Here is a 12,373-nt window from a genome sequence, read left to right on the forward strand (position 1 = left end):
TAGTCATGTTTCAAACAGTACTAAGAAGCTGCACGGTAGTCAACAGAAAACCAGTATCACAACCAGGCTTGAGTGGTCAGACCTAGTGGTCATAGCCAAATCAAGCCAAGAGCTGGAACCGAAATCCAGAATTAAGCCAGAGGTCGGAGCAGGAATCAAGAGTCAAGCTAGGGGTTGGAGCCAGAATCAGAGGTCGGACCAGGAATCAGAGCCAGAGTCAGAGTCACAAATCAAGCCAGGAGTAAGAGCCGGAGTCAGGAGTCTCGAGCCAGGAGTTGGAGCCAGATGCCAGGGCAGGGATCAGGAACCAGGAACAGGACAAGGAAGCAGGATCCAGGGACAAGTCAGAAAAGCAGGGCTTAGTAGTCAGGTGAAAAGGCAGGGTCTGATGTAGCAGGCAGCCAGGAATTCACCCTGTTGCAGGCAGCCAGGAATTCATTCTGTTGCAGAGATCACTTCCTGGGCCTCCTTCTGGTTTAAATAGTGCAGCTCAACCAATCGGAGAGCATGAGCCCTCCAGTCAGGACACCTGTGGGTGGTACCTCTGATGGGACCAGGGTTCCATTAGTCTCTCAGCCCTTAGCTACTAGCAGGGTACCAGGTGGCAGCCAGAATGCAAAGGCTGCCTGGGGAACTGCAGACCCAGGTTTAAGACCTGTGGATCCTTACAGGTACTTCCTTATCTGATTTAGCCTATCCCCATAGTAGAAAGGAGATGGACAGGCAGGAAGTACTTTTGACCAAGAAGAGCTTGGGATTTTCACTAAACTTCTGAATTCTCCTTAACCAAGAGGTAAATGCAGGACTGAGAGACAGCCCACTCTGCTTTATACTAAGCATTAGCAGGTCACTCATTGACAGATTATGGCAAAATCTGTTTCTGCACAGCTGAGGCTGCATTTCAGTCAGATGGCTATGCCAGGGTCAATGGTAAGGTAGGAGTGACGTGAGGGGGACAGGGACCATTGATGTAAATGGCATCAAGCTAACATCACATGGTTCCAAACAGTGACACAGGACTAATATGTTCTCCATGTTACAAATTCAGTTGCTTGATAAAAAGACAGTGACTGTCATCTCTAATAGCTTTATTTTAATTTTTAAATGTTGGGGTAGAAATAATCCAAGGTCACTCTACAGGCCTGACTTTTTTCTGTCTTCCTGCAGTATTGAAGTTCTGTAGGAATAGCAGCAGCATGAAAATCAAAACAAAAGGACACATTTAAACATTGTATATTTAAAATCATTAGCAGCAACCACCTATTCATCGGAACTACATAGTGACAGGAAGGAGCATGCAATCTATTTCTGAAGTCAGATTTTATCCTGATCTCTAAAGATTGGAACTTTCAGACCTAGCTTCAGTTATCAGTTTCCATAGTACTGTGTCAAAATTCTCCTAGTGATTCCACATTCTTGCAATTTTAATTTTCCTTGAGCTTTTCACTTATCTATATTCTTCCTTTTCTAGGAAGTAGTGAAAGTTCAGAATTTAGTGAGGAGCTGTCTTCAGGGCTTGAAAGGTGAGTTATAACTCAGTGTCTTCATTTTTCCTCACTCAATACCACATAAAATCACTAAGGAGCTAATTGTTTTTAGTGGCTAAGAAACTGTTACAATTGCCAAAACAAGGATATTACAGTAACAGCAAAAATTCTGAATCAAGAGATCCTTCTCAAATAATTGATAACTAATTCTTAGGAAGAGAAATGACAAACATTTTGAAGAAATGCATCATAAAAATATATATTTTGGATTTAGACTATTCAAAATACAAAACTGCTACTCAACATCAGTGGCAGAATCTGAACGTATAATTGTAATTTGATTACTACCTTGTTATCAAACTTAGGTTTGTGTGGACCATACTGTTGAAGGGTCTTTAATTTAGCAGAGAAAAGCAGAAGGAGATCCAGTGGCTGGAAGGTGAAGCTAGGCAAATTCAAACTAAAAAATATTGCAAATTTTTGATCCTGTGAGGGTAATTAACCATTGGAACAACTTAGTTGATGGATATGGGGGCTTCTCCATTACCTGGAGTCTTTAAATCAAGTTTGAATGTCTTTTTAAAACACTATGCTCTAACACAAGGAGAAGTAATTGGGCTTGATGCAGGAACCATTTGGTGAAATTCTCTAGCCTGCGTGATATGGGAGGTAAAACTAGATGGTCACAGTGATCTCTTCTGACCTTGAAGTCTGTGAATCTATAGCTTTAGGCAAACTGGTCAACTGACCAAAATACAGTACATTGAATGATCTGAATATTGTAAATCCATAAAAAGGCTTTTCACAAGCTTCATCACACATTACAATTCTGAGGTCTCATTCTTATGATTCTAATCGTAATGAGGATGGGAAATGTTACAAATGGAACTCATGCTGGCTGTATGTGTTACTAATGTGTAAACTAATTAATCAGAAACCCTGCCTTCAGCAAGCACTTTATTCTTTTCCTCTTCTACCCTCCCACTCCACCTCATGTGAACTATCTGAATAAAACAGTGTTTCAGGAAAGAGCAGCAGAGCATCTGCTTTGTCCTCGTATCTTTGGGGGTCAATGGAGAGATTGCCTTATAGTTTGCAGGACTTGCTGGATTAAAAGCTTTAAAAATAGTAATATCAATAAACCTTACCATAAATAAAAAGAGACTAGGGCCAAATTCTATTTGTTTATGTGCCAAGCCAAATAATGCCAGTGTGTGTACATTTTCCTGAATCCCCATGTCTAAACAATGCTCCAATAAATCCAATGCAACTAAATATGTATAATATTAGACCACATCCGTTTTCAGAAGTATAATAAGCTATGTTTAAAGCACCCTCTTAGATTCCCACATCAGATTGTTCTTGTGACTCTAGATGGCAGACAGATGCTGAGGAATTTGGGCTAAGCTTAGTACATGAACTCTTCTGTAAACTACTGATGAAATATACTATACCTGTATATTTTTATATTGAAAAGGGACATTTACTCTTATTTGCCATCAGAGGGAATTATTTTCTGGAGAGTTACATGTGCTTTTGTTTACAGCATGACTCCCTTTTGTGAGGAAATAAATCTAAGGTGAATCCATATGTCTGAGAAAACCTGGTTTACAATCCAAATGTTGGTTTATTTTGAATCTTAAACATGTTGAATCATCAGCTTGATACTCTAGATCGTGCACTAGAATATCTCTACACACACACACTAGAATATCCCTTTTGAACTTGTACTGGTACCAACATAGATTAAACAGTGGGGTCGGGGCAGACACAGTAGTGGGGTTTTTTTCAGGGCATGCATTAGCTACACACATACAATACAGTGCATGATCTATTAAAGAACATTTATTATAGCCACAAACACTCACTGACTAAGTTTAGAACTTCTATACTTTATCACGTTAGTCCTTATAGGACTAAAGCTTCCTAAATACAGATTAAAAATAGAGCATACACTTAATTCTTTTCCTCTGTAATAGACTTAAGGATGTGCTATCTCTATCTCAATAAGAAACAAAATTCTGGGGAAAACACATCAGATAGTTAACAGAAGATAGGGAAACCACTTCCCTTGCCAAACCACCACTTCAGGGCTACAGCTACTTGGCTGTGCCATACTTAAAGGGTCAGCTCCAGAAAGGTATGCAGGGTGGGGGAAATCCTGTAAAAGGGCAAGCCTGCTCTGGTGGAGAATTAGTAGAGCCCTGGAAGTCACTTAGGAAAATGTCCCTGCGATAGGAACTGCTTTGGTGTTGTGTCTGTTATCAGCATATCATATGTATATTATTGAAATAATGAAACCCATTATATAGCATTTATGGGCAAATCCTAAATTCAGTGTCTAATGGGGAGAAAATGGCATTTCAAAAAACCCTCATTTGTTATTCTATTTGCAGTGTCTCTAACTGTTTTTTTTATTATTTTGTTTGTTTCCTGAATTTCTCATGTCAGTTTTCGTATTATGGCAAGAATATGAAACCAAAAGTCAAATTCCTAAATAATCTATTCCCAAAATGAACACTCAGAATAATCCTTCCTTGTTAGAGATAAAAGTGGAGAGTAAGTCCAAGTAAAAGGAAATACCACATTCTGAGCTGTGGAAAACAGATTAACAAACCCATAGATTGTGAATTATTCTTTACCAGCAAATGCAAGCTGTGTGTGTAGTATTCAGCCTCAACCTGGATCTTCCCCTATGTTTGGTCATTCACAAAGATTCATATTCCATAAAAACATTTTGCACTTCTTTCAGATGTTGGAAATACTTGTTTTTATTACAAACGTGAAAATTAAATCTTTTCCATTTCTGAGTAAATACAGATGTCTTGTAGTTTTACTTAGAGATTTGTATCATATGTCTCTCTCACTTTATTCCTTATATGTTTTGAATGGATGTTCACCACTGCATTTATGGTATTAGAAAAGAACTCATGTTTAAATTTACAAACAGGGGTCGGCTGTATGCCACGCTGGGGCCTAACTGGCGGGTACCAATTCGGAATTCTCCCAGAAGTCGAAGCTGTGTCTACAGGTACAATTAGGTGGTGGGTCTGTTTCTCTCAGCATGCATTGATGAATTCTCATTTGAGACTCTATATTTTCCTTAAGTAAACCAAATTCATCTTGTCTCCAGAAGTATCACTGAGTGAACAAACTAACTCATTGGGTCTCTTTTTTCCTTCCATTTCTGCACAAAACGCCCATTGAGCTAATATAAGCTGTATGTGCTTAGCCAGGGGAGAGATGAATGTTTAGATTCAAACAATAATACATCTGGCTTCCAGGCTTTAGAAGCTGATTGGTGTGGGCTTCTATGACATTGCATAAGCATGTTTGTCATGAAAGCTGGATGTTTTCTTTCTTAATTTGGGTTTTTAAATATATTAACTATAAAAAGGAAGTTAAAAGGATGGCTTCTTGGTCCTTCTGTATAATTTATTTCCTGAATTAAACTAGAAATACTTTTCACATATTGTCTGTTTAAGTCAGATAGAATATAGTGTAGGGTTATCATATTTCAACAATCTAAAAAGAGGACACGGGGTGCCGCCCTAGCCCCGCCCCCTCTAACTTCCCGCCTTCCTCAGAATTCCCCTACCTGTCCCCTGACTGCCCTCTCCTGAGACACCCCCCACCCTAACTACCCCCAGGACTCCACCCCCTATCTAAGTCTCCCTGTTCCCTGTCCCCTGACTGCCCCAACCGCTCTCTACACCCCCTTCTCCTGACAGCCCTCCCCAGAACCCCCGACCAATCTAACCCCCCTGTTCCCTGTCCCTTGCCTGCCCCAACCGCTCTCTACATCCCCTTCTCCTGACAGCCCCCCCCAGAACCCCCGACCAATCTAACCCCCCTGTTCCCTGTCCCCTGCCTGCCCCAACCGCTCTCTAAACCCGCTTCTCCTGACAGCCCTCCCCAGAACCCCCGACCAATCTAACCCCCCTGTTCCCTGTCTGCCCCAACAGCTCTCTACACCCCCTTCTCCTGACAGCCCCCCCAGAACCCCCGACCAATCTAACCCCCCTGTTCCCTGTCCCCTGCCTGCCCCAACCGCTCTCTACACCCCCTTCTCCTGACAGCCCTCCCCAGAACCCCCGACCAATCTAACCCCCCTGTTCCCTGTCTGCCCCAACCGCTCTCTACACCCCCTTCTCCTGACAGCCCCCCCCCCAGAACCTCCGACCAATCTAACCCCCATTCCCTGTCCCTTGCCTGCCCCCCTCGCCCCCACCAGGCCGAGGGAGAGCTGCGAGCTCCACGTGCAGCCAAACACTGGCACTGCTCTGCGGGGGAGGAGGGAGCGTGGGAGGGGGAGGGAGAGGGACTTTGGCTGCTAGAGGCCCCAGTGGCTGCGAGTGGCTTTCAATCAGGCCCAGGCGTCCAATCAGCTGCGCCGCACTCTGCATCAGGGGAAGGGGGAAATCCCGGACATTTCTATTTTATTAGAAATCCCCCCCGGACGGCCATTTAAAGCTTAAAAATCCGGACATGTCCGGGGAAACCCGGATGGATGGTAACCCTAATACAGTGCATTGTACTGATTTTTGTACAACAAAGCTTAGCTTAGGCCTTCAGTAAACTATATGGAACATCTGCAAAGGAGCATGCAACACACCCTCCCACAAATCTTATTCACCTGTATACCTCACAAGCATCATACAATGTGGTAGGTAAGACTGGATTCCTGTCCCCTCTATGGTACTGCTAAGCAAATTTCTCCAGTTCCAGTGCACTGGGCGTGCACACACCTAAGTGGAATACACAGCTGCATCTATTTGCAGAAGAAACAGGTAAAATAATAGAAATAACAAAAAGGTGAAATTTATTACTTCAATGGAAGTAGGATCAAGTCCTAGACTTTTCAGGAAGCCAAATGCTCTACTTATAGGCCAAGGAGAGACAAAATACAGATTTACTTAAAGTTGTAGCCTTGAGAATCATCCATTACATGTGAACCTCATCTGTACTCCAAGTTTTAACATGAAACTCCCTAAGTTTTGCTGAAAAGTTCCCTGATTGCAGGAAATGGAAATATTCATATAATATGTAAATCTGACTACAGACACCTGAGCTGGGCTAGTAAAATTTTGACAAACCTCTGTAACTGCAGGAAGGTAGCAGAGGGGATTGTGTTGATCCTGTGGCTCAAGATTAAAATACAAAATGAGGAAAGTGGTGATGACCTGTTTTAGAAATGCCCCAAGTGATCTCAGGATCACCATCTCTTAACTGCTCCAAGGCATAACCAATGGGATACAGTGTTTTAGTGCTTAAATACAGACAGAAATGATCACTGATTGCCATTACAGGGACCAGTGGAGACAACTATTAATATAGCTGCTTTTGGAAAATACGCTGGGGCTTGTACATGTATGTTTGAGGTATCTGCTTCTGAAAACCACAGACTAATTCAAAGATTCATAGGAGTCAGAGGTATATATATATATAAAAAAAGCCTATAAAAGAACTAATAAATCACTTCTAGTCCATCCCCCGAGGAGTAGGGAAGGACTGTTCACCACAGTACATCTTCTCATAATTTCTTTCTATCATTCCATTACAATGATATGAGTGCTTTGGCCAGTCTTGCTTTATTGGGGGCTTCCCCCACTTCCTTTCAGAGGCTCTCAGATACTACAGTGATGGGGGGGCAGGTTTTTTGGTCATATAAGTACCTAGAGAAGAGAGAGTTCTGGTGTCAAGCCATTCCTGTTGCCAAGAAGACTTTGCATTCTAAATTTTCCTTTTCTTATTTTATTCCATTACTTCTAGTTATACCCACTTATATCTCCTAAATAATTCCTGCCTTTGAAAATACATTCCCTGCATTGGCCAGGATCTGAACTAGATTGTCTGCTGGGGGTTTTCACTTCTGATTTCTTGGATTCTTTGATGCTATAATGCACATTGTTCAGTTGCCTTTATGAGGCATTATCAGGTACATTTTATTTCCTTGTGAAAATACACTTAATGTATGTGTGTTTCTTGGAACACTTGTTTATTTGTCCCACACAAGACAGCTTAATTTTTCCAAATAAGCATTGAGTCATTCAGTTGGTGAAACATTCTTAGAAGCTTTATAATAGAAATTAAAGTCACAGAGGAGGAAAGGATGTTAAATGAGAACAGCAACTAGACTCTACCCCAGGGGTGGCAAACTAAGGCTCAGGGGCCGCATCCGGCCCTTCAGATGTTTTAATCTGGCCCTTGAGCTCCTGCCGGGGAGCAGGGTCCTTGGCTTGCCCCGCTTTGCGTGGCTCCTGGAAGCAGCAACATGTCCCCCCTCTGGCTCCTACGCGTACGGGCAGCCAGGGGGTTCTGCACGCTGCCTCTACCCCAAGTGCCGCCCCTGCAGCTCCCATTGGCCAGGAACTGCGGCCAATGGGAGCTGCAGGGGCGGCACCTGCAGACAGGGCAGCGCGCAGTGCTGCCTGGCCGCACCTCCACATAGGAGCTGGAGTGGGGACATGCCATTGCTTCTGGGAGACTCCTTGAGGTAAGCACTGCCTGGAGCCTGCACTCCTGACCCACTCCAGTGCCCCAATCCCCTGCCCCAGCCCTGATCCTCCTCCCGCCCTCTGAACCCCTGGGTCCCACCCTCCTGCACCCCAGAGCCCACGCCACCAACCGGCGCCCTCACACACCCACAACCCACACCCCAACCCACAGCCTGCTCCTGTACCAAATTCGTGTTAGATCAGGTCACGTTATATCAGGGTAGAGGTGTATTACTTAGTTTCTTTTCTCTCACCCCATTAGTCAATATGCTTTCATTAATGCCTTTTGATTTCTGAGGTCATTGTCATGAGCTATTGTGGGGCTTTTATGTTGCCACAATTCCATACTGTATTTTGCCAGACTCCTGAATTATTTCTACATTGCACTAGGATAAAACTCCAAATTATGTGTTTTCCCTCAAACTTCTGGAATGTTTTGGCCTCAATATTTACTCTGATTTTTAAGCCGTGGGAGCAGAGCATTCTGTTCATCTATTGACCTCTTCCCCAGCATCAAACATGTTTCCAGTAGTCAATGCCATTGCCTAACCTCTAGGAGCAGTCCACAACATTTAGGAGTCACTTTTGGATGCACCAGGCTTAATTCTTCACTGCCTGCCACCTTGTGTTGTTAGTTGCACCTGTGCAAAGTAGGTATACAAATCCTGTTTTAAAACTATTTTGCAAGACAGTGGAGAATATGGTCCATTGAGTAGTGCTTTAAATACAGAGGGGACAAAAGCCAGACTGGGGGGGGGGTGGAAAGGAGTAGATTGGGGCAAGGAATCTGGTAAGACTGGGACTGGCGTGCGGGAGAAGGAGACTGGGATTGGGACCAGCAGGCAAGAGCAAAGAGACTGGGAGCCGGGAAAGGAGATTTGTATCTGGTAAGGAAAACTGGGAGGAGGGGGACCTGTGAGCCAGTTGGCTGGATAGGGGGAAAATGCTAAGATTGGAAGAGTTGGGGGAATGAGGGAGATTGGGACTGGATGAACAAAGAGACTGAGACTAGGAACTAGTGCAGGGGTGGGCAAACTTTTCGGCCCGAGGGCCACATCTGTGTATGGAAATTGTATGGCAGGCCATGAATGCTCACGAAATTGGGAGTTGGGGTACGGGAGGGGGTGAGGGCTCTGGGATGGGGCCAGAAATGAAGAGTTCAGGCTGTGGGAGGGGGCTTTGGGCTGGGGTTGCAGTGTGGCTTGCGGGTGCGGGGGGTGAGGGCGGTGCAGGAGGGTGGGACACTGGAGGGGGTCAGGGGTGCAGGCTCCAGGTGGCGCTTACCTCAAGCAGCTCCTGGAAGCAGCAACATGTCCCCCCTCTGGCTCCTACGCGGAGGCACGGCCAGGTGGCTCTGCGCGCTGCCCTGTCCGCAGGTGCCACCCCTGCAGCTCCCATCGGCCATGGTTCCCAGCCAATGGGAGCTGCAGGGGTGGTGCTTGGGGTAGGAGCAGCATGCAGAGCCCCTGGCTGCCCCTACATGTAGGAGCCAGAGGGGGGACATGTTGCTGCTTCCAGGTGCCGCGAGAAGCCACGGTACTCGTGGAGCGGGGCAAGCCCTGGACCCCGCTCCCCAGCAGGAGCTCAAGGGCCAGATGCGGCCCCTGGGCCTTAGTTTGCCCACCCCTGAACTAGTGTGAGAAAGAACAAGACCAGGGGATAGCTCTGACCAGGGCTGAGATGCAGAGGAAAAACAGGGACTGGTTAGACAAAGAGACTGGGACACTGAGCCAGAGAGGGGAGCTGGGTCAAGGAGCTTGAAAGAATCTGAGATTGGACAAAGAGGATAGGACTGGGAATTAGTGAAGCAGGGGAACAACTGGATGAGGAGCCAGCAGTGGAGAACTAGGACTGGTTCTGTGGAGGCAACAGAAGAGACTGGGACTTGGACAGTGAGCCTAGAGGAGAAGATTAGGACTGGCTGGGCAAAGGGACTCGGATGAGAAGCCTGAGGAGTGGAGACTAGGACTGGGACTGGAACAAAGAGACATGGGTGGGTAAGAAACAGGACTAGGGCAGGGACAGGTTGGAGGGGGATGAGGCAGAAGGGGGTCAAGTTTGGAAGGAACAGACAGAAGAGTCTGTGGCCACTAGAATGCATTCCCCTCCAGAACCTGAAGTGGAACCAATATTCCTTACCTTTTTTCTGTCAGCAAATATCTGTGAAACACACTGGGAAAGCGTCCCATCCCCCTCTTGTTCACATCTGGTCTGTGTTGTGGATCTAAATGTTCCAACTACACTGATGAACTATGTGCTGTCGATATGATGGAATTTCTGGTTTTTTCCATTTGCTTTTTTAAAAACCTAGGAAATTACACACACACATACACACACCCCTATGTTAAAAGAACATCATTGTGGTCACAAAGTTAGGCACACAAAAAGTTAAAGTTAGGAGATGATGGAATTAAGGTTGTTTGTATAACCTTAATTCAGTCATTTGTGCATATGCATTATGAGACAGTCTTTAATTACCATGTTATCATGTAATTAAAGACTATTTTCTCCACAGGAACCCTGCCTTGTTTAGGACCTGCTCTGGGATGAATCAGGATTGTGTAGTAAAGGAAACTTTTGTCTATAAGCCTCCTCCCTCATTTGTTGCAGCAGTTGGAAGGTGTAGTGAATGAGGCAGGGTCTGCAGGAAAAAGGATTGTCTCATGGTTAAGGCAGGCGAACACTGCCCTGGAGAACCGGACTGTATCCCTGCCTCTGCCATAGCGTTCCTATGAGATGCTGGGCAAGTCACTTAAACCAAATTTTTCACAGGTAGTCACTAATTGTGTGTGGAAATTGAACAAGATTTTAATTATAAATTTAGTGCGTTGATTATTTTTATTTTACCTAATGGATTTAGACCAACACAAAAGGGAACCAATCCAGGTGTCAAAATGACACTCCATGGATATAATTTGATAAAGATAAGAGAGAGCCCCTTTTCCTTCCACTTCCATCCATCAAAAATGATCCAGAATTTCAACTAAGGTTATCTAATCCAACACATATAATGTATGGAAGGAAAAAGGGTATACAAGTAATAGCCAGTATTCTGTAATGATAAAGTTATGGAAATTAATACCATCAAAGAACTAATGGGGATTATTAATATACCGATGTTGGTTTATTTGCAACTAAAGCATTATATCAAATCCCATGTAGGAAGCCCAAGTTGCAGGTGACCATTAACAAGGCTAGAAATATTAATTATGGTAAAGGCCACCTCAAAGGGCTTGGATCCTTTTTTCATGATATAACAATTTACTGATGGATCTAAAAGATAAGATAATCTTTATGGGAAAAATAGGAAAATAATCTAAAAACAGATGTCACTTTGGGGCAATGGGAAAAATATATGGAGGAAGGCCAAAATCTCATCTATTTGGGTAACCATTAAGGAAGATTACTACAAAATACGTTATCGGTGGTACCTCATACCATTTAAGTGAAGTAATATATATATAAAAATAATGGAGAGGATGGAGAGAAATAAGGACCTTTCTGCATATATGCTGTGAATGCCCTAAGATAATAGTATTTTTGGAGAAAATAACAAATAGAATTTTTAAGGTAACTAAAGTGAGGCCACCCACAAAACCCATAGTGAGTCTATTAGGTAACATTTTAAAAGAGGTTACTAACTTGGAGTAGGGTTCCTTGATAACACAATTACTGCTAGCATCCAGCTGTGTAATAGCTCATTTTTGGAAAAAGATAGATACCCCATCGTTAGTGGCAAAGAGAAATAAATTATGGGAAATCCTTTCAATTAAAAAAAATGATGGACAGCCTTATGTCAGGCTCAAGGAGATTTTATATTATGTATGACCATTTTTGGAATCTGAACAAAATAAATACATCAATAATAAGTTACTAAACACAGATGGGACTTTTAAAGGTAGCAAATACAGGTTATGAATAGGAGTTGTTAATACTTGTATGGAAAGTTTATTTATGTTAATGACAAAATAAAACTTTTTTTAAATAGATGAGAAAATTCATATGATTTGCCTGTTATGGGGGTATCACAAAGCAAAATCTTCTGTCTCAGATTAAAAATCATCTTGTAGTTGTTACTGGCAAATCTGGGGATGGACTGCAGATATATAAATTGTGTGTAATCTACATACAGATCCATCATAAACTGTAAGCTTTGGGGGAACAGTGTCTTTCACTATTTTTTGAAGCACCAAGAACTCTGTCAATACATTATGTAATAATAGTTGATAAACATATTCAAACATTAATTATAAATGGCAATTGATTGCACTGTGGAGAAGGCAGCAGTGTGTATCTTAGTGGTCACTGGTTTTTTAGTTTGCTTAATAGTTACACAGAGTAGAACTGTACATGTAATGTGGTCAAATTTTCCAGTGACAAATCATCTGC

General features: G+C 43.4%; 1 protein-coding gene and 1 long non-coding RNA gene across 20 annotated transcripts in view; one reads left to right on the forward strand and one right to left on the reverse strand.

Annotated features, from left to right (window-relative positions):
- Positions 1-12,373, forward strand: part of RALGPS1 (Ral GEF with PH domain and SH3 binding motif 1) — a 381,746-nt gene that overhangs the window by 358,992 nt on the left and 10,381 nt on the right. For 17 of the 19 annotated variants that reach the window (XM_065572729.1, XM_042854450.2, XM_042854449.2 and 14 more), the window contains 2 exons: positions 1,472-1,523; positions 4,438-4,518. In XM_065572729.1, coding sequence (XP_065428801.1) covers positions 1,472-1,523; positions 4,438-4,518 — 133 coding nt within the window. Of the gene's footprint in view, positions 1-1,471; positions 1,524-4,437; positions 4,532-7,259; positions 7,426-12,373 lie in introns of all 19 variants that reach the window. The other 2 variants (XR_010593744.1, XM_065572730.1) reach the window with 2 other exon arrangements.
- LOC122174088 (uncharacterized) overlaps positions 1-12,373 on the reverse strand; it is a 44,450-nt gene that overhangs the window by 7,298 nt on the left and 24,779 nt on the right. The gene's annotated exons all lie outside the window — the stretch shown is intronic.

This window comes from Chrysemys picta, chromosome 18 (genome assembly GCF_011386835.1).
Source record: "Chrysemys picta bellii isolate R12L10 chromosome 18, ASM1138683v2, whole genome shotgun sequence".
Classification (NCBI taxonomy): domain Eukaryota; kingdom Metazoa; phylum Chordata; order Testudines; family Emydidae; genus Chrysemys; species Chrysemys picta.